The 26612-nt window shown below is 40.7% G+C and overlaps 1 protein-coding gene across 4 annotated transcripts in view; it reads left to right on the forward strand.

Moving 5' to 3' along the window:
* LOC112221074 (GPI ethanolamine phosphate transferase 2) overlaps positions 1 to 26612 on the forward strand; it is a 120047-nt gene that overhangs the window by 15825 nt on the left and 77610 nt on the right. For 3 of the 4 annotated variants that reach the window (XR_006079568.1, XM_024383169.2, XM_024383166.2), the window contains exons 3-6: positions 2456 to 2665; positions 3957 to 4145; positions 22379 to 22517; positions 24969 to 25181. Coding sequence is in view for 3 of the 4 variants with exons in the window: in XM_024383169.2 (XP_024238937.1) it covers positions 2456 to 2665; positions 3957 to 4145; positions 22379 to 22517; positions 24969 to 25181 (751 nt within the window). In the remaining variant the exon portion in view is untranslated. The remainder of the gene's footprint in view (positions 1 to 2455; positions 2666 to 3956; positions 4146 to 22378; positions 22518 to 24968; positions 25182 to 26612) is intronic. The other variant, XM_024383167.2, reaches the window with a different exon arrangement.

Genomic DNA, 26612 nt, shown 5'->3' on the forward strand with positions numbered 1-26612 from the left:
ATAAAATTCCCAGTTTATGACTCAGAACCAACTTTATAAGTTTTATAAATAGATTTTACTCAACTTTCCATGACGTACACTAAGGCATATTTGGCAGAAGAGATGGATGCAGTTCAATGCATGATTAATATAATTAACCAATACATTTCTTGGTAGTGCAGGAAGTATTGCTATCAGGTTGTAAATCACAGCTGGCCTGGTACATTGTTTGCTGCCATGTTTCAGTTTCAATGACTCAATATTCTGGACAAAAACAGTCTGGGAATGTCAATACAATCTAACTAGCAAAGGCAATGATCACAAGTCAGTCATAACGTGGCTAATAGGCTAGCATTTCTATGTATGTAGCAAGCTAAAAACAGTGAGCCCAACGCTAGCTGCTAGGAGAATGTCATGTCATGCCATTGGAGGCGTGGGCGAGTGACTGATTTTTTCCCCCCCCTGATTGTTTTTCGGTGGCAATACACAGCTAGAGATGCAGGTGTCATTTGGTTAGCTAGCAAGAACTTGGAACGACTGTTATCCAGTTAGCATATCTCTTGAGTTCGCTATCTCCTCTCATTTCAGAGCACTCTCGTCTGAGAACTAAGAATTAATTTACGAATGCGCAACACCCACTCAGTAAACTTAGGCAAAAAAGTCATAGTTAGTCAAGAACGCTTTAGATAACATATAGGCAGCCTAACCAGCTCTGCTACGATGAGTAAAACGGTCAGAGTGAGGGGTTTCTCATTTGTCTGGAATTAGCTAGCTAGCTAGCCAACTTTAGCCAGTTAGCTTGGGTGCTTGGTTGGGGCAAGCATGCTAGGAAAACTGAAGGACAAGGAGGCTAAAATTCCCCAACGTTTATCAGTGCAATTTTGACGGCCAACTAGCTGAAACTGTTCGAGAGGGTTTATCTAATGTTCCTTCGTTAGGCTTTAGCTCATCTTGCTTTGGCTAGCATTAGTTGTTGATCTTGTTGGTATGCATAACTGAGTTAGAGAGAGCCTACCTTTTCATGGTTGTTTGATCAATAGGAGTGTAAAGTTCCCAAATGTAAGAGGACTCCCATGGTGTTTACATGCAATATTAGCAGAAATCCATTCAGGTGTATTTTGTGGCTTTTGTGTAGCTGTGATTGACTATAGCACACCGGTCTGTACAGACTCTGGTCCTGGACAAGACCGATGTTTTATTTACTGCATTGTCTAATTGTCCAAATACATTACCACTCTCCCTTTCTATATTACTACATAATTTTCACAAATGTCTTAGTATACGCCAATACCCAAACATTCTATGAATTTATGAAAACGTGAAAATGAACATATCGGAGTGATACTAAAATGCTTTCAGTTCCACTTTAAATGCAACAACGGTTCACACAAAAGTTATTCTCAAAGAGATGGCTAACAGCAAGCGCGCTGCAATAAAAAATACAGTTCCACTAACCAGATTATCTTAATTTGAAACTTAACTTCTTGTTGAAAGTTATTCTTTAAAAGAGAGAAGCTAACAAATTAGCAACAACATTCTCTTTGATAACACCTGCTGCATCAGCGGCAAACTAGCCGACAACAAAAGCTAGCTACTTGACCGTGGGAAAGCTACTGCTCGCTATTGAACAGTGAGTGACCTGTTGGCCTTCAAGAAGGCAGACGCTTCCATACGTTTTTGTAAAACCGCTCCACCCAGTAAGTCAAAATGTTGAGTGATTGATTCCACTGTCACTCCAAAATGTTGCCCTAATACAGTTGGCTGATGCCTTTTATCTAGCTTCTGATGGCCGCCTTAGCCAATGGCTGACTTAGCTAGCTAGATGTATATCCCCAGAGACTAGCAGTGTTAACCATTTCCTTTCCAACAAAAACGGATTATTATAATAATAATTTTATAAATCCTTAGCCCTTCTCTGAAGGTGCGGAAGGCCCATTGTTCCCCACTGTGTTTGGGTTAGTAATAATTTGTAGAGTGGCTCTATTTTCCCTCAGCCTGCATTTGTTTTTACTTCTGAATGCCTAAAGAATCCATATGTTGTTCTGAAATAGGAACACAGAAATACTGGACATTTTGAACTCCTATTATGTGGTGTTTGACAAAATTAAATCATGGTCTTGATTTGGACTCACATTTTTCTGGTCTCGACTCTGTTTCAGACCCCTTGATCCCCTCTTTATTTTAGTTTTGACTCGGTCATGCCCTCACACCGGTCTTGGTCTTAATTCAGACTCGATTTGCTCTGGTCTTGGTCTTGAATCAGTCTCACTTTAGGTGGTCTCAAACAACACAACACTGATTGATAGTTTACACAGAGACAATCATTTTTACTCTTTCTTTAACATTGATAGGCTACACAGAGACAATGATTTTTACCCTTTACATCTGGTAATATGTTGCATAATTAGCCTATTGCTAGCTTACGTACGTAGTTTGACAAACTCCCTTGGCCCTTCCCCTTCTGCTCCCTCTTTAGGCCCTGACCACAGGTAGTATCCCAGGCTTCATCGACGTGGTGATGAACCTGAACTCCCCAGCGCTGCTGGAGGACAACCTCATCTGGCAGGCCAAGGCAGCGGGCAAGCGGATGGTGTTCTACGGGGACGACACCTGGGTGAAGCTCTTCCCCAAGCACTTCATGGAGTACGATGGCACGACCTCTTTCTTCGTGTCCGACTACACCGAGGTCAGTCAATGTCATTGTCTGTTTGAAGGTCAGGGTCATATTGACTGAAGTTGAATCTTTTTCTATTATGTAATATTTCAAACATACTCTACTAGGGATGTGACAAATGTAAAAAATAAAAAAAAACGTTTAAAAGAAAAAAAACGTGAATTCACAATTCATATGTGGTTCTGAATATGACCCCATAAGCCTACCATTTGTCACTAGTTACCACTGCCAGAAAGTCAAACCCAGCCTATTTACACAATTTCTCTTCTTAAAATGTGATTTGAATTCTCACCCTAACCTTAACCACACTGCTAACCTTATCCAAAAATATACTTCTTGTTTTCATACATTTTTACATACATCCCTACATTGTGGCTGTGGTAACTTGTGGAAACCATACCAGACAGTGCTCACCTTACTACTGTCCTCACCCACTCAGCAATGATGGTATTGATGCTGTTTTAGGTTCTCTGTTGTGTGCCTTTCCTCCAAGTTGTCAGTACGTGCTTCTTATCATCAATATGATGGCTAGTTGCAGTGATGTATGACAGCGTGTTCATAGACGTCCCTCAATCTGATGTTATCGGCACGTAAGGTGTTTGAGAGCTTGTGCTTTATACTTGCAGAGCTATCATTGTACAATGTCAGATTTCTGGCATCTTTTAGTCTGGTTCTAGATATGCCATTAGGGTATTGATGCCGGCTTCCTCTACCATTGACAATCGCTGCATATCAACTGCAATTATTTCTGTAACCAGCGCTGGGAATTCCTCACTCTGCCCCTTATCGAACTGCTGCCAGCAATGGGTTGGGTCTCACGGTGCCTCTCTTTCAGCATTGCACCTGTACTGCCACTGTAGCTCAATTCCACATCGCAGAGTTAGCGGTTCATCGCCTTCTCGTTTAACTTCTCAAAGAATTGCCATACAGAACTTTGCTGCTGTCGCTTCCCTGTCTCACTATTTTTCCAATTGTTAATGACGATGACGTGCTGAGCGCTTTATATCCATGGCAAATAATTTACTACTTACAGCATTGTTGCATTAGGTATTAGTAATACTAAAGTTTTTGCCTTTATGATCGTGATTGGGACCGTTAATAGTAGTTTTGCTATAACTGCACTGTGATTTTGATTATGTAAAAAAAAAAAGCTTCCTTAACAGATTTTTTCTAAACACTAATGATCCTAAATTAGTTTAAGTGTCACACCCCTATACTGTACACAGTTCGTCAGATTCAGAAACAATGACACAATCAGGAGTTTTCTGTGTTGATACTGTATGTCCGCCCTGACTTTTCCTAGGTTGACAACAACGTGACGCGTCACCTGGACAGCACCCTGAAGAGAGACGACTGGGACATTCTGATCTTGCACTACCTGGGCCTGGACCACATCGGCCACATCAGTGGACCCCACAGCTCCCTCATCCAGCCCAAACTAATGGAGATGGACGACATCCTCAAGAAGATTCATGGCTCCCTCATCTTAAAGGTATAGCAGCCTATTTTTCAATAGCAAAATGACACATATTTACTTTGGAGTTCAGATGTTGCCTTTTCATTCTCAATGGGTTGTTTTGTGAAATTAAAAAGCACATTTGCATTATATTCAGGCCGTCCATTTCACTGCCAGAGAGGAATTGAAAGATATAGTCTGTGTATATATTGTTCTAATCAATATTCTAAGAAAAATTTAAACTTCATTTTCCATTTACAAATCACTTGCATGTCCGGAAAGATCCCGTTTATTTTCATCTTCTTGTAAATGCGGCTGGAAAATGATGACAAGTATCATCATTTGTTTCTGGGAGAATGTCCTTTTTTGATAAATGCGTTTGAAGCGCACAACAGTCCTTTTCCTTTTTTTAATAGGATCCTGACTGAAAACGGTGTTCTTGTGCATATTTAACCATGCTAGCTTTTTAACTCTTGCGCATATTCAGCAGGGATTTCTTTGAATGAATTGTGCTTCAAAGGCTCCAAACTCTCCCAGTGGAAGCCTGCTGCTGTTGCCTCCACTGTTCTTTACACAGTATCATTGTGTAAATGTGAATATATTCTATTGTGGTCCCATTGAGTCTCTCTTAGAGCTCTGTGAAAAACCCACAAAGTATGTTCCCTTAGATGACTGAGATAACGAGTAGACTTTCAATGGGTTTCGAGGTATAAAACCTTCCAGTGACTTTCATTACCTTGCAGAACTACTGATATCCTGTTTCTTCATGCTGTGCCGGTGCTGTGATAAAATAAATGAGGCATCGTGCATAGTGGTCGTCTGGGAGACAATCAAACGCAGGCTTCCTTGGCTCCGCCGGTAAAAAGGTAGTTTGAGCTTCTGGCCTACTTTGTCCTGCCCTGATTTATAAAGGAGAATCCAGTACCTGCACTGCGGAACAACATGCATTCTGAGCTACAGTTTCTGGAGGGGGAGGGATTCAATTGCTATTTTTAGTGTTCACACAATACAATAGGACTGACATTTGTTAATGGACAAGCTACTGGGCAGTGGCTACTTCTAAAAACAGAGGTGGAGGGACTCATTGAAGATGGTCATTCTTACTAGGGCAGGCTTTTCTAAATCATTAGTCTTGCTACTTAAATGGTTGAAGTTCATGTTTGACAATATGCTTACTTGAATTGGTGTTGTCTTGACCATCAAAGGTGTATTTTTGTTGTATAGCTTAACTAAACAGGATTTGGATTGAAGCTTTCCAAGTTGCAGCCTCTTCATTTTTGGAGGAAAAACAACAATCTGAAACACAATGGATTGCTCAGAAGGCCACTCCACTCTGGCACATCTTCTGTTGTCTTTTCTCATGTGCACAATTTGATTTCTAAGCATGTTTTTCCACGGTGCTGAAAGCAGCCCTGTCAAATATACTCCTGCTTCTGGGTTCTCACAGCCTTCGATGAAAGGGAATATGGAGGCAAAGAAAATCCGGGCTTGATCAGCATATGTCAACTCCCTTAAACCAGCCACGTTGTGAGTCTGTTCCCTGCCACTGCTGAATCCACCGATCCCCGAAACAACAAGAGAGGAAACGTTGCGGGCACAATCTGCCATATCTGCTAGTGTCAACATCCTGTCCCCACTTATTTAAACTGTCTGGTCCACTGAGGTTTAGATGATTCTCTTTCCCCCTCTGTGTAATGGCTGCTGAAGGCAACACTCTCCTCAGAAAATAAGGAAATAATATAATTAAGGTACCAAAGATAGTTACTGTCAGTTTATGAAGGCTAATCTATTGAAGATAGTCTAACTAAAAATCCTTTCATCTCTAGGAACCTTGGTGCGAAAGCAGCGGTGCGTAGCTCCAGACCAGCCATAGTCTAGGCCTTTTTAATCCTTGTCTTTACACAAAGGACTGATGTTCTACCATTAAATCATATCAAGCTTTATTTATACAGCACATTTCAGACATGGAATGCAACTTGCTTCACAGGAAAAAACGCTGAAAAAATGTAGTACACAACAAACATACGAGGATAAAAAAACAAAATAATAACAATAAAAACTGAATGACTAAAAAGCTCCCTAAGGAAGGATATCATGTTGTCTACAGACAACGGGAGTGACTATATCCCAGTTAAACGGAGAGGAAGAGAGAGGAACAAGTGTAAAATAGACATGTCCTTACAGGTTTTCCTCATCCCAAGGTCAATCTCAATCATCCAGAGCGAGAAGACTTTACTTTTTAGAAGAGGGGCAGGGAGCCAATTCTCACACAAAGCAGTAGAGCATTAGCCATGAAACAACATCATGAACATCAACAACATCCCTCTTGTACTTTAGACTTCTTTGATAATGCATTCAGTTCAGCTCATATCCTCGGATGTCTTTGAAAGTAGAACTGCACTGTGGAGTACACACATTTTAAATGGAAAAGCCAGGACACACACACAGGAACTAGATCACACAGAACTTGTAATCAATTGAATTTAGAAGTATGTTTACCGGTGAGAACCAATTTCTTGTATACACTGAATGTTCGTCCTTCAGTGTATGCAACCATTCAATGTATCGAAATAATTGGTTCTCGATTTCGGAGGTTGATATACAGTACCAGTCAATAGTTTCGACACACCTACTCATGCCAGCGGTTTTCTTTCTTTGTACTATTTTCTACATTGTAGAATAATAGTGAAGTCATCAAAATGATAAAATAACACATATGTAGTAACCAAAAAAATGTTAAACATATCAAAACATATCATAACAGATTCTTCGAAGTAGCCACCATTTGCCTTGACAGCTATACACACTCTTGGCATTCTCTCAACCAGCTTCATGAGGTAGCCAACTGGAATGCATTTCAATTAACAGGTGTGCCTTGTTAAAAGTTACATTTGTGGAATTTCTTTCCTTGATTCGTTTGAGCTAAATCAGTTGTTATGATAAGGTAGGGGTGGTATACAGAAGATGACACTATTTGGTCCATATTATGGCAACAACAGCTCAAATAAGCAAAGAGAAATTACAGTCCATCATTACTTTAAGACATGAAGGTCAGTCAATACGAACGTTTCAAGAAGTTTGAAAATGTCTTCAACTGCTGTCGCAAAGGGCGCTATGATGAAGCTGGCTCTCATGAGGACCACCACAGGAAAGGAAGACCCAGAGTTACCTCTCCTGCAGAGAACAAGTTCATTAGAGTTAAATGCACCTCAGATTGCAGCCCAAATAAATGTTTCACAGAGTAACAGACACATCTCAACATCAACTCTTCAGAGGAGACTGCGTGAATCAGGCCTTCATGGTTGAATTGCTGCAAAGAAACCACTACTAAAGGACACCAATAAAAAAAGAGACTTGCTTGGGCAAAGAAACACGAGCAATGGACATTAGACCGGTGGAAATCTGTCCTTTGGTCTGATGAGTCAAAATGTGAGTTTATTAGTTCCAACCGCCATGTCTTTGTGAGACGCAAAGTAGGTGAACGGATGATCTCCGCATGTGTGGTTCCCACCAAAAAGGTTTGGGAACCGCTGCTTTAAATGACCAGCCATTCACACTTTCTTTCACATGCATAATCACTTTATCAATTCTATTTGTTATTTTGGAAAGAATGTAAGTGTTTTTTTCTGATGAATGTGTTCGTTGTTGTTATCGTTTTTCAGAATGTGCTATGTGTTTACTAGTATATTTATACAAAGCAATTCAAGTACGAACGAGGGTCACCTAAATACTGCGATAAAAATGGTTAAAACATTCATACGAATTTGTTACAATGATCTCTGGAATGTTGTTACAAACAGAATAAACTGTTATTTGTTTTCTAGGGTAGGATGTATTATCAGTCTTGCAGATTACATCACCTTGTGGTTTAGGTATCCATCAATTTAGAAACCCCCCAAACTCAGCCATGTCCATGTCAGCCTGCATCCCAGGAGTTCATCTTAGTTCAGAGCAGAAGATTCCTCTTTCTGTAAGTGCAATAACAAGACAACCAACAAACCAACACCTCCCTCTTCACCTGATTCTCCTGTTCTCTGAGAGGCCTGATTGAGTGGCTGACGTGCTCGCTTCCATCCCGACACACCAGGCAGATGAGTTTGCAGAACAGGCTCAGTTCCTGGTGTTGGTCTGGGCACCAATAAACTTTGGCCCTTTCCTGTCTCGCCTCTTCTCTCAGCGGCTCTGCCAAGTTCTTCAGATTTTTGTTGATCTGAAAGCTTCTGCCCCTGATCTGAGCGTTGCACTCCGGGCAGGATCTGTTGGAGGCATGTCATGCAGAAGGTGGGGTGGTTGCTGAGAGAGACAGGTTTGGTGTAGATTTCTGTACAGACAGCAGCGGAGGTGGTATTTCATAGCAGAAATTAGAAAGTTAAGACAAGTATGTCTCTAAAGCACAGCTGCAAGTTAACCTTTGCTCTCAGCCTCAAGTGATTGGTGTTTCTGTCTTAAAGGGCAGGACGTTCCCTTATACACATACAGGACAATACTTTTTCCACAGTCACTCTGATCTTATCCTTAATCCAACACATTTATGATGTTTATTACCGTTAGGCCAAGCCAGACATTGCACCATGTTATTGTATTAAATGGTTCCTCTATCATATTGAAGCACATGTATCAATATGTGGATTGAATAACTAAAGAAAGATGCACGCCCATATAATAATGTATGGATCAATTATTGAACAGCTGATGCAAGGCATTATCCATATTATAATTAACAAATAGAATACAATTATACCTTGACTACTTGAAATGTCATGTTTTGAGCATGTGAATGTAGAAAGTCAAAGCTGAACCTCTTAAAAGTAGAACGTCTTCACAGAAAGCTTTGCCTGATAAAGCGGTCTCTCGTCACTCGTGGAAATGACCTAAGGCCTCAAAGGGAACCTCAAAGAATGTGATTGGGATTGTTTTGGGAAGGTAAAACATTTTCCTTACAAAGCCCCCAAAGGATGTTTACAGATACTGTGAATTTTTAAAAGGTGAAACCAGAATATTTCAGACTTCAATTGTGAGTCAAACCACTTTGAATAGTCTGTTTCAAGCCACAGAAGAATCCATAAAAACATCCTCTTTGTGCGACTACCCAGAGAACTTCCATGCGTTTATCCATTTTGGTATGACATTTCATGTCACTATGACATTCAAAGGCATGAGTGTTACAGCTCTTTATTTTTCTCTCTTTCAGTGTGGGCATCTGTGCAATCAACTTTTCAGCAAGGATGCTCAGAACGTTTGTCATTTTGTTTGAAAGTATAGATTTTCTTCACATTTTTAAAGCTCTGATGAGTGCTGGCCTCGGTAATAGGAGGGTGACATGCAGGACACTGCCATCTCTCATCCTTTTACCTTTTTCATTCTTGCAACAATTTGCCTCAGGGTCAGCCCCTATTCTCCTAGCACATCACTCTCTCACGTTACAATCTGGGAATGACGTGAGGTAGGTAGCCTAGTGGTTAGTGTTGGGCCAGTAACTGAAAGGTTGCTGGTTCGAATCCCTGAGCTGTCAAGGCTCTGCCGATTTGCCCCTGAGCAAGGCACTTAACCCTAATTGCTCCTGTAAGTTGCTCTGGTTAAGAGCGTCTGCTAAATGACTCAAATGTAAAAAAAAAATGTAGAGGACCTAAACTCTGTTATGATGCTGCATATTGCACTCCCCGTCACCCATAGAACTTGCTGTGTGAAAAGTTGAACACTCATATCAAATTGTCTTTTGTTGAAGCTGGGATAAGAGGAGGTTTTTTTTGTTTTGTGGAAAATAAACTTTTAGTTGGTGTTTTTCTTGTTCATTCCGAGATTTGACAATTTGTGGATTACTCCCAGCAGCATGGCATTAAATCTATCGGAATAGGGCACGGCAACGTATGTATTTGGTAAGCTACAAATGAGCACACTGGCAGTACCACATCGTAAATCACAATGGCTGCCTCATTGCAGGAGAGGGGAAGGATAATTTGTATATCTCCCCTGTTCTGTTTGGACCCCAGGAAGAGTAGCTGCTAATTGGCAACAGCTAATGGGGATACTAATAAAATACTTTTGCTCTGCCTTCTTATAGACTCAACTGAACAAATAACCCAATCTGTGATGATAAGGACATTATTTCTCCTCCCGCAGTTCATCGATCTTCATCTCTGATAGACTTTTCAATGTTTGTCTCCTTGCTTTCCAACAGACTGCACCTGCAACTTGCGATGTCTGGCAGATTGACACTTTCCTGCTGGTGCTAAACACCCCGCTTGAAGAGGCCCTAGGGTTGTTTAATCAGAAATACAAATTGCCCGGCAGTCAGGACACCTCACAGAGCTGTGGCAGCAAGCAGGTCCCAGACTCACTGATTAAACACCAATCAAAGTCGAGGGGGGTTGAGGCCTCAGCGCTAGCATTCATTCGTCTTCATCTAGTGGAGTTTTGCCCCTTTTTCCACGCAGTGCCAATGATTATTACTTAAAGCCCTACTGTCTTCACATTTGCAGTTTATACTGTTTCTGTGGTTCAGTATTGTTTCTTGAATGAATAAATATGCCTAGACATTTTCGTGAAATGTGGCTTGTTTAAATACTAGGGTATACGGATGCAGTGCTACTAGCTTCCTGGTGAGTTCGGAAGAGCCCGACAATGGGTTTACCAAATCTTAAATGACTTTCTGTTGAAGACACAAAGACAGAATTTCCCACCCATCCCCCATAGTTTGAAGCTGGCTTTGGAAAAAAAGAAGCCATGTCAAATAATTATAATCCACAAAATAATTCACATTTCCTGTTGCTGCAGGATTATGATCCTGCTGTAGCAAACTGGCTCAAATTAATATATAGATTTTTGATTTTATTAGGATCACCATTAGACAACACCAATGGCGACAGCCAGTCTTAGTAGAGTTAATTATTTCAGGTTTATTTCTTTCATCACATTCCCAGTGGCTCAGAAGTTTACATGCACTCAATTAGTATTTGGTAGCATTGCCTTTAAAGTTTTTAATTTGGGTCAAATGTTTCGGGTAGCCTTCTACAAGCTTCCCACAATAAGTTTGGTGAATTTTGGCCCATTCCTCCTGACAGAGCTGGTGTAACTGAGTCAGGTTGTAGACCTCCTTGCTCACTCAAGATTTTTCAGTTCTGCCCACACATTTTCTATGGGATTGAGGTCAGGGCTTTGTGATGGCCACTCCAATACCTTGACGTTGTTGTCCTTAAGCCATTTTGCCACAACTTTGGAAGTATGCTTCTGGTCATTGTCCATTTAGAAGACCCATTTGCGACCATGCTTAAACTTCCTGACTGATGTCTTGAGATGTTGCTTCAATATATCCACATAATTTCCCTACCTCATGATGCCATCTATTTTGTGAAGTGCACCACTCCCAAAACATGATGCTGCCACCCCCGTGCTTCACGGTTGGGATGGTGTTCTTCGGCTTACAAGCATCCCCCTTTTTCCTCCAAACATAACGATGATCATTATGGCCAAACAGTTCTATTTTTGTTTCATCGGACCAGAGGACATTTCTCCAAAAAGTACGATCTTTGTCCCCATGTGCAGTTGCAAACCGTAGTCTGGCTTTTTTATGGTCGTTTTGGAGCAGTGGCTTCTTCCTTGCTGAGCGGCCTTTCAGGTTATGTCGATATAGGACTTGTTTTACTGTGGATATAGATACTTTTGTACCTGTTTCCTCCAGCATCCTCACAAGGTCCTTTGCTGCTGTTCTGGGATTGATGTGCACTTTTCGCACCAAAGAACGCATCTCCTTCCTGAGCAGTATGACGGCTGCGTGGTCCCATGGTGTTTATACTTGCGTACTGTTTGTACAGATGATCGTGGTAGCTTCAGGCCTTTGGAAATTGCTCCCAAGGATGAACCAGACTTGTGGAGGTCTAAAATTTTATTTCTGAAGACTTGGCTGATTTCTTTTTATTTTCCCATGATGTCAAGCAAAGAGGCAGTGAGTTTGAAGGTAGGCCTTGAAATACATCCACAGGTACACCTCCAATTGACTCAAATGATGTCATTTAGCCTGATGATGTCATTTAGAATCAGAAGATTCTAAAGCCATGACACAATTTTCTGGAATTTTCCAAGCTGTTTATCTTAGTATATGTAAACTACTGACCCAATGGACTTGTGATACAGTGAAATAATCTGTCTGTAAACAATTGTTGGAAAAATTACTTGTGTCATGCACAAAGTGGATGTCCTAACCGACTTGCCAAAACTATAGTTTGTTAACAATACATTTTCTGGGGTGGTTGAAAAACGAGTTTTGGTGACTCCAACCTAAGTGTTTGTAAACGTCCGACTTCAACTTATATGTGTATGTCTGTATGTATATATATATATATATATATATATATATATCTGAGAGTAGAAAATAACATGGCTATATACAGGGAGTACCAATACTGAGTTGATGTGCAGGGGTACGAGGTAATTGAGTTAGCTATGTACTGTACATATATGTCAGGGTAAAGTGACTAGGCAACAGAATAGATAATAGACAGTAGTTGCAGTGTGTGTGTGTGTCGTCAGTGTGCATGTTATGTGTGTGTGTGGGCGTATGAAGTGTTTGTGTTGGAGTGTCAGTGCAAGTATGTGTGTTTGCATAGTCTGCAAAAAAAGATCAATGCAAGTACTCAGTGTAGCCATTAGATTAGCTATTTAGCAGTCCTGTTTAGAAGTCTTATGGCTTGAGGATAGAAGCTTTTTAGGGTCCTGTTGGTTCCAGACTTGGTGCATTGGTACCGCTCGCTTGCCGTGCGGTAGCAAATTCCTTGAATTTGTTCTGAACCTGGAGACTTTGAAAAGACCCCTGGTGGCATTTCTGGTGGTGTAAGTGTGTGTCTGTCAATGCTGTGTGTAAGTCGACTATGCAAACAATTTGGAATTTCCAACACATTCATGTTACTTATAAAAACAAGAAGCGATGCAGTCAGTCTTTCCTTAACTCTTAGCGAAGAGAGACTGACATGCATAGTATTGATATTAGCTCTCTGATTACAATGAAAAACAATAATTGCTGCTCTGTTCTGGGCCAACTGCAGCATAACTAGGTCCTTCTTTGCAGCACTTGACCAAATGACTGGACAATAATCCAGATAAAACTAGAGCCTGCAGGACTTGCTTTGTGGAGTATGGTATCAGAAAAGCAGGTCATCTTTCACAGACAGACCACTCACCTTCTTTATAACTGTTGAACCTGTATATTTTGACCATGACTGTTTACAATCTAAGGTAGGGGTGTCAATCTCATTCCATGAATGGCCTAGTCTACAGGTTTTAGTTTTTCCTGTAATTTAAGCTCTAGACAACCAGGTGTGGGGAGTTCCTAACTTATTAGTGACCTTAAGTCACCAATCAAGTACAAGGGAAGAGCAAAAACCAGACACTCAGCCCTCCGTGGAATGAGTTTGACACCTGTGATCTAAGGTAAAACCAAGTAATTGAGTTTCCTAAAATTGCTCAACAACTATACCGTTCATTACCAGATTCAACTGAAGTCTACAACTTAGGGAATGATTTGTAACAAATACAATGCTCTTAGTTTTAAGAGATGTTCAGGACCAGTTTATTACTGGCCACTCATTCAAACATTGACTGCAACTCTTTGTTTAGGTTTGCAGTGACTTCACTAGCTGTGGTTGCTGACGCATACATGGACACGCAAGCTTTGTTTAATGCCAGTGGCAGGTCATTGGTAAAAAAATATATAAAAGAGTAGAGGACCAAGAGAGCTGCCCTGCGGTACACCACACTTTACATTTTTGACATTAGAGAATCTTCCATTAAAGAAAACCCTCTGAGTTCTATTAGATAGAGAGCTCTGAATCCACGATATGGCAGAGGTTAAACAGCCATAACACAAGTTTTCTCAACAAGTTATGATCAATAATATCAAAGGCTGCACAGAAATCTGAGAGTACAGCTCACACAATCTTATATTCAATGTCTTTCAACCAATCATCAGTAATTTGTGTCTGTGCAGTAAATGTTGAGTGCCCTTATCTATAAGCATGCTGAAAGTTAGTTAATTTGTTTACAGAGAAACAGCGTTGTATTTGGTCATTGTATTTGGTCTGAGGTGACCCTATTACCACCACACCAAAAGTCATGAGTCAGCTATTCGAGTGCATACTGCTGACATGTATTTTTTCCCCCTGCTTGTGTTCCTGCCCGTTTCATAATAGGACAATCTAAATACAAAATAATTTGACATATTAGTAAAGACTAGATTAAATTGAGAATAGTCTGATGAGTGTGAAGATAAGATCACTTGATGAGAGAACATCATGTGCAGCCTGAGGCAAGGAACGGAGCACAGCTTTTATTGCGACTTTCTGAAATCATCAGTAGCCTATAGTTGCAGCCCCTAAGACATTCTAAGTTGCCAAATAACTAAATCTAGCATATAGGACCTGTTTCAAATAATCACTTTTACGCTCAGCATAGCCACTTCATATGTGCACCCGCTCCGCAATGGGAAAAATATCCTTAATTTTTTCCCAGCTAAGTTCAATTATATTCATCTTACTATACAACCATATAATATAAAGTAATGGCATGTCATTAAGCATATAGTCTCTTGTCTGCTAAATGAACTAGCCTACAGCCTATGGCATGGCACACAGCCAGGTAGCATACAGTAGGCCAACTCATATTCTGTTCTTCTGAATTACATTTTCTTCATTTCATAATGTTTCTTATAATAACTAAAATAAATAATGGATTTATTGTGATGGTGTATATTAAATGTACTTTTTAAAATGTAGATGTTCCAAAGGTGCACATCAGTGAATTGTATGCGTGGATGCATGGAGATGCTAAACGTGTTTGTTCATTAATGGTCAATTACCGTGAGAAATATGCAAGATGGCGCTGACAGAGTTGGTCGTCTCGCTTCGAGTCCTTAGAAAACTATGCAGTATTATTTTTAAAAATTTATTATTTCTTACATTGTTAGCCCAGAAAATCTTAAGTGCTATTACATACAGCCGGGAATAATTATTGAATATAAGCACAACTTCAACATACCAACATTACGACCAGGAATACGACTTTCCCGAAGCGGATCCTTTGTCCAGACCCCCACCCGGGACATTGGATCTAATCCCAGAGGCCAACCCAAAACAAAGTCGCCTCCTGGTCAGACTATCGAAGGCGTGCTCACCACCCACCGTTTCCGAGTATAATACTCACCAATGTCCAGTCTCTAGACAACAAGGTAGATGAAATTAGGGCAAGGGTTGCCTTCCAGAGAGACATCAGAGATTGTAACATTCTTTGTTTCACGGAAACATGGCTCTCTTGGGATATGCTGTCGGATAAGCCACCGGGTTTCTAGATGCGTTGCGCCGACAGAAATAAACATCTCTCATCTCTCAAGAGAATTCTCTGTGATAATAGTCACAGCTGTGTATATCCCCCGCTCAAGCAGATACCACGAAGGCCCTCAAGGAACTTCACTGGACTTTATGCAAACTGGAAACCATATATCCTGAGGCTGCGTTTATTGTAGCTGGGGATTTTAACAAAGCTAATCTGAGAACGAAGCTACCGAAATTCTATCAGCATATTGATTGTAGCACCCTTACGGGCAATACACTGGACCACTGCTACTCTAACTTCTGTGATGCATTTAAGGCCCTCCCCAAACCTCCCTTCGGGAAAATTCGGCCACAACTCCATCGTGCTCCTACCGTCCTATAGGCAGAAACTCAACAGTTGTACCCGTGAGAAGAACCATTCAACGCTGGTCTGACTAATCAGAATCCACTCTTCAAGATCGTTTTGATCACGCGCACAGGGAAATGTTCCCGGCAGCCTCAGAGAATAACATTGATTTATTCGGTGAGTGAGTTTATAAGGAAGTGCATTGGAGATGTTATACCCACTGTGACTGTTAAAACCTAGCCTAACCAGAAACCGTGGATAGATGGCGGCATTTGCACAAAACTGAAAGCGCGAACCACCGCATTTAACCATAGAAAGATGACTGGGAATATGGCAGAATATAAACAGTGTAGTTATTCCCTCCAAGGCAATCAAACAAGCAAAATGTCGGTATAGGGACAAAGCCAATTCAATGGCTCAGACACGAGACGTATGTGGCAGATTCTACAGGCAATTACAGACTACAAAAAGAAAACCAGCTATGTCACGGACCCGACATCTTGCTTCCAGACAAACTAAACACATTCTTTGCCCGCTTTGCTGTCCTCACATGCTTCAAGATGGCCACCATTGTTCCTGTACCCAAGAAGGTAAACATAACTGAACTAAATGACTATCGCCCCGTAGCACGTACTTCTGTCATCATGAAGTGCTTTGAGAGACTAGTCAAGGAGCATATCACCTTCAGTTTGCGTACCACCCCAACAGGTCCACAGACGATGCAATCGCCATCACACTACACACTGCTCTATCCCATCTGAACAAGAGGATTACCTATGTAAGAATGCTGTTCATTGACTACAGCTCAGCATTCAACACGTTAATACCCTCCAAGCTCATCATTAAGCTTGAAGCCCTGGGTCTCAACCCCGCCCTGTGCAATTGGGTCCTGGACTTTCTGACGGTCCGCAGCCAGGTGGCAGTGGAGAATGTGGAAAGTTACTTGGCGTACACATCACTGACAAACTGAAATGGTCCACCCACACAGACAGTGTGGTGAAGAAGGCACAACAGCTCCACTTCAACCTCAGGAGGCTGAAGAAATGTTTCTTGTCACCTAAAATCCTCAAACTTTTACAGATGCAAAATGAGAGCATCCTGTCAGGCTGTATCACCGCCTGGTACGGCAACTTCACCGCCCTCAACCGCAAGGTTCTCCAGATGGTGGTGCGTTTTGCACAACGTATCACCTGGGGCAAACTACCTGCCCTCCAGGACACCCATAGCACTCGAGGTCACAGGAAGGCCAAAAAGATCATCAAGAACAACAACCACCTGAGCCACTGCCTGTACACCCTGCTAACACCCAGAAGGCGTAGGCAGTACAAGTATAGCTTCTATCTCAAAGCCATCACACTGTTAAGCTGCCATCTCTAACACAGAGAGGCTGCTGCCTACATACAGACTCAAATCATTTACTAATTTAATACATGGATTGCTAGTCACTTTTTAAATAATGCCACTTTTAATAATGTTTACGTACCTTATATTACTCATCTCATATGTATATACTGTATATACTGTATTTTATATCATCTATTGCGCCTTGCCTATGCCGCTCTGTCATCGCTCGTCCATATATTTATATATACATATTCTTATTCCATCCCTTTAGATTTGTGTGTATTTGGTAGTTGTTGTGGAATTGTTAGATTACTTGTTTGATATTACTGCAATGTCGAAACGAGAAGCACAAGCGTTTCGCTACCCTCGTACTAACATTTGCATGTGACCAATGAGATTTGATTTGAGACCGGCAGTCTTTTGCATGACAATAACCGCCTGACAAAATGTCATGACCGCCAACAGCCCTAATTTGGTCCAACACATTTTTTCCAATAGTTTGCTCAGAGCTGGCAGCAAGTTGATAGGTCTGCTGTTCGAACCAGTGAAGGCCACTTTACCGTTCTTGGGTAGCAGAATTACTTTGGCTTCCCTCCAGGCATGAGGTTCACATTAAAGATATGACAGAGAGTAGTGCCTATATAGTCAGCTAGAATCCTTAGTAGCTTTCCATCTAAGTTATCAATGCCAGGAGGTTTGTCATTATTGATCAAAAACTATTTCCCCACCTCTCCTAAACTAACATTGCAAAATTCAAACTTAATGCTTTTCTTTTATTATATATATTTTTTAATGCATTAATACGATGACTCACTTTTCATTGTTGTCATAAATTTGCCCATTTTGCCATTGAAGTAATCATTTAAATAATCCGCAACATCAAATGGTTTTGTGATGAATAAGGCATCTGATTCGATGAAAGATGGATTTGAATTAGTCTTTCTGCCCATAATTTCATTGAAAGTACTCCAAAGTTATTCCCATCATTCTTCATATCATTGATCTTGGCTTCATAATATAGTTTATTCTTTTTGTTGAGATTAGTCACATAATTTCTCAATTTGCACTAAGTCAGCCAGTCAGATGTAGAGCCAGACTTATTTGCTACTCCTTTTGCCCCAACCATACAACTTTTCAATTCCTTATCAATCCATGGAGCCTTAACAGTTCTAACAGTCAGTTTCTTAAGAGGTGCATGTTTATCAATAATTGGAAGAAGCAATTTCAAAAATGTATTCAGTACAGCGTCTGGATGCTCCTTATTAATCACATCAGACCAACAAATTATGTTTAACGTCATCCACATAAGTCACAGCAGAATATTTTGTATGCTCTCTTATTCACTATTTTAGGCCCAGCTTTTAGAGCTTCGGCTTTCCTGGATATATCCACTATATTGCGATCATTGGATCCAATGGGTCCAAATACAGCTTTAGAACAAAGTTCTATAGTGTTAATAAAAATGTGATCAATTCATATGTATGATCCAGTTCCTGTAGTAATTGTAAACACCCTGGTAGGTTGATTAATGACCTGAACCAGATTACTGGCACTGGTTACAGTGAGCAGATTCCACTTGAGCTAGATGAAAACTAGTCAGATCCCCAAGAACGTAGACCTCTCTGTTTACATCACATACACTATCAAGCATTTCACACACATTATTCACACACATTATGTAGATAATGACTGTTAGCACTTAGTCTATAGCAACACCCTATAATAATATACTTTAGATGAGGCAGGTGAACCTGCAACCACAGCACTTCAGTAACACTTGACATGAGATGTTCTGTAAGCACTACATCCTAATAGGTCCAGTTTTATTGCTTCTTTAATCAGAACAACAGTTTTCAGCTGTGCTAACATAATTGTGAAAGGGTTTTCTAATGATCAACTAGCCTTTTAAAATGATAAACCTGGATTAGCTAACACAACTTGCCATTGGAACACAGGAGTGATGGTTGCTGATAATGGGCCTCTGTACGCCTATGTCGATATTACATAAAATCAGCTGTTTCCAGCTACAGTAGTCATTTACAACATTAACATTGTCTACACTGTATTTCTGATCAATTTGATGTTCTTTTAATGGACCAAAAAATGTGCTTTTCTTTCAAAAACAAGGACATTTCTAAGTGACCCCAAACTTTTGAACGTGTGTGTGTGTGTGTGTGTGTATATTAGAGGTCGACCTAATAATTAGGGCCGATTTCAAGTTTTCAAAACAATCGGTAATCGGCATTTTTAGATGCCAATTATGGACGATTATATTGCAATCCACGAGGAGACTGCGTGGCAGGCTTGACCACCTGTTACCCGAGTGCAGGCAGCAAGGAGCCATGGTAAGTTAGCATTTAACTTATCTTATAAAAAACAATCAATCTTAACATAATCACTAGTTAACTACATATGTTTGATGATATTACTAGTTTAACTAGCTTGTCCTGCATTGCATATAATCAATGCGGTGTCTGAAATTGTGGCACTTCTCTTGCGTTCAGTGTAAGCAGAGTCAGGGTATATGCAGCAGTTTGGGTCACCTGGCTCATTGCAAACTGTGTGAAAATAATTTCTTCCTAACAAAGACCGTAATTAATTTGCCAGAATTTTACATATCATTGAAGGCTGTGCAATGTAACAGCAATATTTAGACTTAGGATTGCCACCCGTTCGATAAAATACTGATCGGCTCCGTATTTCACTGAAAGAATAAACTTTTGTTTTCGAAATGATAGTTTCTGGATTTGAGAATATTAATGACCAAAGGCTCGTATTTCTGTGTTTATTATAATTAAGTCTATGATTTGATATTTAATAGAGCAGTCTGACTGAGCGGTGGTAGGCAGCAGCAGGCTCGTAAGCATTCATTCAAATCTCACTTTCCTCCGTTTGCCAGCAGCTTTTCGCAATGCTTCAAGCACAGCACTGTTTATGACTTCAAGCCTATCAACTCCCGAGATTAGGCTGGCAATACTATTGTGCCTATAAGAACATCCAATAGTCAAAGGTCTATGAAATACAAATGGTATAGAGAGAAATAGTCCTATAATAACTACAACCTAAAACTTCTTACCTGGGAATATTGAAGAATCATGTTAAAATGACCAGCTTTCATATGTTCTGAGCAAGGAACTTTAACGTTAGCTTTTTTACATGGCACATATTGCACTTTCACTTCTCCAACACTTTGTTTTTGCATTATTTAAACTAAATTGAACATGTTTCATTATTTATTTGAGACTAAATAGATTTTATGTATGTACAGTTGAGGTCGGAAGTTTACATACACTTAGGTTAGAGTTATTAAAACTCGTTTTTCAACCACTCCACAAATTTCTTGTTAACAAACTATAGTTTTGGCAAGTCGGTTAGGATATTTTTCCACCAATTGTTAGACAGATTATTTCACATTGAATTCACTGTGTCACAATTCCAGTGGGTCAGAAGTTTACATACACTAAGTTGACTGTGCCTTTTAAACAGCTTCTTGAACAAGCATATGAAACAGTGTTTAAACCCTTTACAATGAAGACCTGTGAAGTTATTTGGATTTTTACGAATTATCTTTGAAAGACAGCGTCCTGAAAAAGGAAAATTTATTTTTGAGTTGATGTATAGATATGAATGTGTGTGTATATATGTGTGTATGTGTGTATATTCACACATGTTTAGTTTGCTGAAAATAAACGCAGTTGACAGTGAGAGGACGTTTATATCTCAACACCTCATAAGCATTCCTGTCTCTTCTGTAGGTGTTATCCTTGTATTGCTACTGGTGTATCATCAAATTAATTATCTAAGTGAGTCTCAGAAATGGCTAATATGTTAATGTTATGGATATCAGGCTACATATATTAATATGGACTATTTTTAGCCCTAGCTTATCAGAGATCGACATAATATGGAAAAGAATAAACAAAGCAAGAGAAAAGAACCCATTCAGCAGTCCATTAATCAGTTGGGGGGGGCTGTAGGGTTGAAGCTAGTAACACGTAGTCTTGGCTCTCTCATCTCTTCTATGCTTTTGGGAGGGAGGGTGGACAAAGAGCCTGTCATAGCGGATGTAAGCAATGTCCCTATGCACTCTGGCAGCTTTCATGGCTGGGATAAGTTTTCCTCTTCATGAAATGCCAATGAGATCCTACATCTGTAACATGAAATGCCAATGAGTTGAAGAAGTTAGCTGGCTCTGTTAGGGCAACCAGCTAAACTGGCAGAGATTCAGGCTTTTGTTAGCTTGCGCTGGCTGCTAAAGGATGCAGGCTAGCGTGGAAGAGAGTGGCTGAGGGGGTCTTTGAAGTGAAACGGAGCTAACCACCTTTCATTCCCAGAGGAGAGAGCTAGAGAGTGAGCCTAGCCCCTCAGGAGCTGTTTGGAAACTCCACTGTTTCGCTCCAGTGAAGGGAGGACATGAGGCGAGGCTACTTCTTCCAGCAGCAGGACTCTATTTCAAACACATATTTCCACAACCCCTATTCCTGCCCTGTCTGTGCAATTCTATTGCCTGTTGAATACCACACTTCCTTCCTGATAAATCCCCTCTTCTGGACGTCTCAGCCTAAAACATGACGTCATCCTCTGAGGAAATGGCATGCATTTCTGAAACGGTATGTTTGAGGTGGGGGTCTGAGTTTTTTTTTCTTCTCTGAAATGTATGCCTTGGTAACAAATACAAGTGTAGGACAAGTCAATAACATTATTTGAGTAAGAGTTAACAGATTGTTTACATTTTTTATTTTACCCCCTTTTTCTCCCCAATTTCAATCTTATCTCATCGCTGCAACTTCGAGTCATGCGTCCTCCAAAACATTACCCGCCAAACCATGCTTCTTAACACCAGCCCGCTTAACCCAGAAGCCAGCTGCACCAATGTCGGTGGAAAAACCGTTCAACTGATGACCGAGGTCAGCCTGCGGGTGCCCGGCACGCCACAAGGAGGTGCTGGAGCGCGATGAACCAAGTTCAAGCCCCCCAGCCAAACCCTGACAACGGGGGCAAATTGTGCTCTGCCGTATGGGACACCCGGTCACGGCCGGTTATGACACAGCCTGGGATTGATCCCAGGTCTGTACTGATGCCGGAAGCACTGTAATGCATTAGACCGCTGAGCCACTCCGTAGTCCCTGGAATATGAGCTGTTAAAATGAGATGCTACTTTAAATGTAAGTTGCAGTGAATCAAAGTGTCTGATAAACGACCATTATATTAACATTTGGTCCGCTTATGTGACCTATCTGCCATGTCCCGTGTCCCCTTAGGAGGCAGAGGGGGCGCTGCCCTACCTGCTGGTGCTGTGTGGGGACCACGGGATGTCCGAGACGGGCAGCCACGGGGGCTCGTCTGAGCATGAGGTCAATACACCCCTGGTGCTCATCAGCCCCGCCTTCAAGAAGAAAGGTAAGCATTGGCTCTCCTGTTTGTCAGTCTGTCTTGGTGTCATTGCTGAAGTAGGCACATGCACACCGGTGTTCAAATGCTTATCACAACACTTATCCATAATAGTATAGTGAAAATATTGTAGTTACGGCCCACCACTAATATGCCTATTTACATTTGTTTTCACCTAGGAAAAATGTGGTTAAGTGAGGATTAACATGACTTTTGATAGGTAAGGGCCTACTCCAGAGCGCCTGTGCCACACACGTACATGCCTGGATAAATAAAGGCTACAAAAAATGCACACACAAACATACACACACGGCTGTCTCTCAGCTGAGCTCTCACACTGTGAGAAGCGGTGACGTCTTGGCACTGTGTGAAGAGGAGCTCATTAACGTCTCGCCGCTCTGTGACAAACGTGTTCGAGGCCGTTGGTGTGAATGTGATAATTGTTTCTTTATTTGCTACGTCTATTTCTAGATCACTTCTCATCTACATAGGTTTATTTCAGGTGGATCAGATTTTACTGTAGGACCTCAGACACATGATGGACAGGTTTGTACAGTAACTTGTACTGTAGGACCTCAGACCCATGATGGACACAGAGCTTGTGTTCTGGATTGTCCTGTCAACTCAACTGGCAGGATTTAAGCTTGAGCTTTTATCAAACCTAAAAGCAGGACACAGCAATAATTATTTATATATATATATATATATATATATATATATATATATATATATATATATATATATATATATATACATACAATTTATGTATTTATTTTAGAATGGGTTTTATATTAAAGTGTTCTACACAAAGTGAATGAATCGTTATTATTAACCTGTTTTGTCGAGCCATCCCGGATCCGGGATCGTGAATACAGCCTCAAGCTCATTACCATAACGCAACGTTAACTATTCATGAAAATCGCAAATTAAATTAAATTAATATGCTAGCTCTCAAGCTTAGCCTTTTGTTAACAACACTGTCATCTCAGATTTTCAAAATATGCTTCTCAACCATTGCAAAATAAGCATTTGTGTAACAGCTAGCGCACCTAGCGTAGCATTTAGCGTTAGCATTAGCAGGCAACATTTTTACAAAAACCAGAAAATCATTCAAATAAAATCATTACCTTTGAAGAACTTCAGATGTTTTCAATGAGGAGACTCAGTTAGATAGCAAATGCTCAGTTTTTCCTGAAAGATTATTTGTTTAGGAGAAATCGCTTCGTTTGGTGCGTCACGTTTAGCTACGAAAAAAACCTGTATCCAGGAGTGTAATTATCCCCGCAGCTCATTAGCATAACACAACGTTAACTATTCATGAAAATCGCAAATTAAATGAAATTAATATGCTAGCTCTCAAGCTTAGCCTTTTGTTAACAACACTGTCATCTCAGATTTTCAAAATATGCTTCTCAACCATTGCAAAATAAGAATTTGTGTAACAGCTAGCGCACCTAGCGTAGCATTTAGCGTTAGCATTAGCAGGCAACATTTTTACAAAAACCAGAAAATCATTCAAATAAAATCATTACCTTTGAAGAACTTCAGATGTTTTCAATGAGGAGACTCTCAGTTAGATAGCAAATGCTCCGTTTTTCCTGAAAGATGATTTGTTTAGGAGAAATTGCTCCGTTTGGTGCATCACGTTTGGCTACCAAAAAAAAACGAAAATTCAGTCTTCAAAACGTCGAACTTTTTTCCAAATTGACTCCATAATATCGACTGAAACATGGCAAACGTTGTTTAGGACCAATCCTCAAGGTGTTTTTCACATATCTCTTCATGATATATCGTTCGTTGAAAGCCTCCTCTCTCCTCTCAATCACTGGATGACTGGTGCAGCTTGTAGATTACGCACAAATTTACACAAAGGACACTGGGCGGACCCGTGGTAAATGTAGTCTCTTATGGCCAATCTTCCAATGATATGCCTACAAATACGTCACAATGCTGCAGACACCTTGGAGAAACGATAGGAAGGGCAGGCTCATTCCCGGCGCATTCACAGCCATATAAGGAGACAATAGAAAACAGAGCTTCGAAAATTCTGCCCATTTCCTGGTTAAAGTATCATCTTGGTTTCGCCTGTAGCATGAGTTCTGTGGCACTCACAGATAATATCTTTGCCATTTTGGAAACCTTAGAGTGTTTTCTTTCCAAAGCCGAGCATAGTCGAGCATCTTTTCGTGACAAAATATTGCGCTTAAAACGGGCACGTTTTTTAATCCATAAATTAAAAGAGCGCCCCCTATATCCAAGAAGTTAATGTATGACGTAGAGGAGTAGGGTTTGATTAGAGATGTGGTACATATATTCTGCTCCTGTGACTTTTCACCTAATTTCTCAACTGTATACGTGTGTGAATGTACGTACGCGTTTCTGTCTGTCTTGTGCATGTGTGCCTCCTTGCTTCCTCTTGTTTCTATATCCTGAGATACTCTCTCTACTCCTTATGAACAGTAGGGATGGAGAAACCATCAACAGTAGAGCAGGTGGACCTGACCCCGACCCTGGCTCTTGGTCTGGGCCTGCCCATCTCCCAGAACAGCGTGGGCCGACTCATCCAGCCCGTGGTTGACGAGGCCTCGCTCAGGGACCAGCTGCGCTTTCTGCACCTCAACGGCCACCAGCTGAGCTACCTGCTGAAGGACAGCATGCCAGCCTATGAGAAAGGTAAGAGGGAATAGTGTGGGTCAGTGCAGGGGTAGTGCCAGATCAGAGCAAGGCTAAATCAGCTTCCAGCCTCCCAAAGTCAATGTGTACTATAGGTCCTTTACGGGTCCAAAATGTTGGACCCGTTCCGAAATGAATCCGTGGCTTTCCCACCCAACCCAACATGCATAAAACATTTTTTTTTTAAAGGAGACCGGTTCCGAATGGACCCAAGGACAGTCAGAACCATTCCGAAATGGCCTGTGGAAAAACAGGCGCAAACGGACCCATGCTGGTTTGATCTGAGAGACCCATTCGGATCCGAGAGTAGAACGAGAGAGGGAAAGAAACCTCTGCCATCAATAAACGAGTGATATTGGCCAAATTATCAATCCTTAAAAACTGCTAAATGACATAAAACAAGCCAGAAGAAAATTATATTTCGATGTGTCGCATAATCAAAACATTATAGCTTGTTGTTTTATTGGTTTTTACTTTCCTAAAACAGTAATTAGTTTACCTCACGATTCAGATGTTGGAGATTTGAGCACTCAATGTATCAGGGTGTTGCATGCATTTATGTCTATAGTAGAGGTCGACCGATTAATCGGAATGGCCGATTTAATTAGGGCCGATTTCAAATTTTCATAACAATCGGAAATAGGTATTTTTGGGCGGCGATTTAAAAAAAATAATAATTACATTAGATTTTTTAAATATATATATATATTTTTTATTTTTATACCTTTTATTTAACTAGACAAGTCAGTTAAGAACACATTCTTATTTTCAATGACGGCATAGGAACGGTGGGTTAACTGCCTTGTTCAGGGGCAGAACGACAGATTTTCACCTTGTCAGCTCGGGGGATCCACTCTTGCAACCTTACAGTTAACTAGTCCAACGCAATAACGACCTTCCTCTCTCTCGTTGCACTCCACAAGGAGACTGCCTGTTACGTGAATGCAGTAAGCCAAGGTAAGTTGCTAGCTAGTATTAAACTTATCTTATAAAAACAATCATTCATAATCACTAGTTAACTAAACATGGTTGATGATATTACTAGATATTATCTAGCGTGTCCTGCGTTGCATATAATCTGACTGAGCATACAAGCATAAAAGTATCTGACTGAGCGGTGGTAGGCAGAAGCAGGTGCGTAAACATTCATTCAAACAGCAGTTTCGTGCGTTTTGCCAGCAGCTCTTCGTTGTGTGTTAAGCATTGCACTGTTTATGACTTCAAGCCTATCAACTCCCGAGATGAGGCTGGTGTAACCGAAGTGAAATAGCTAGCTAGTTAGCGCGCGCTAACTAGAGGGACAGAAGCTATACTGTTACACTGGCAATACTAAAGTGCCTATAAGAACATCCAATAGTCAAAGGTTAATGAAATACAAATGGTATAGAGAGTAATAGTCCTATAATTCCTATAATAACTACAACCTAAACT

Source organism: Oncorhynchus tshawytscha, linkage group LG21 (genome assembly GCF_018296145.1).
Source record: "Oncorhynchus tshawytscha isolate Ot180627B linkage group LG21, Otsh_v2.0, whole genome shotgun sequence".
Taxonomy (NCBI): Eukaryota; Metazoa; Chordata; class Actinopteri; order Salmoniformes; family Salmonidae; genus Oncorhynchus; species Oncorhynchus tshawytscha.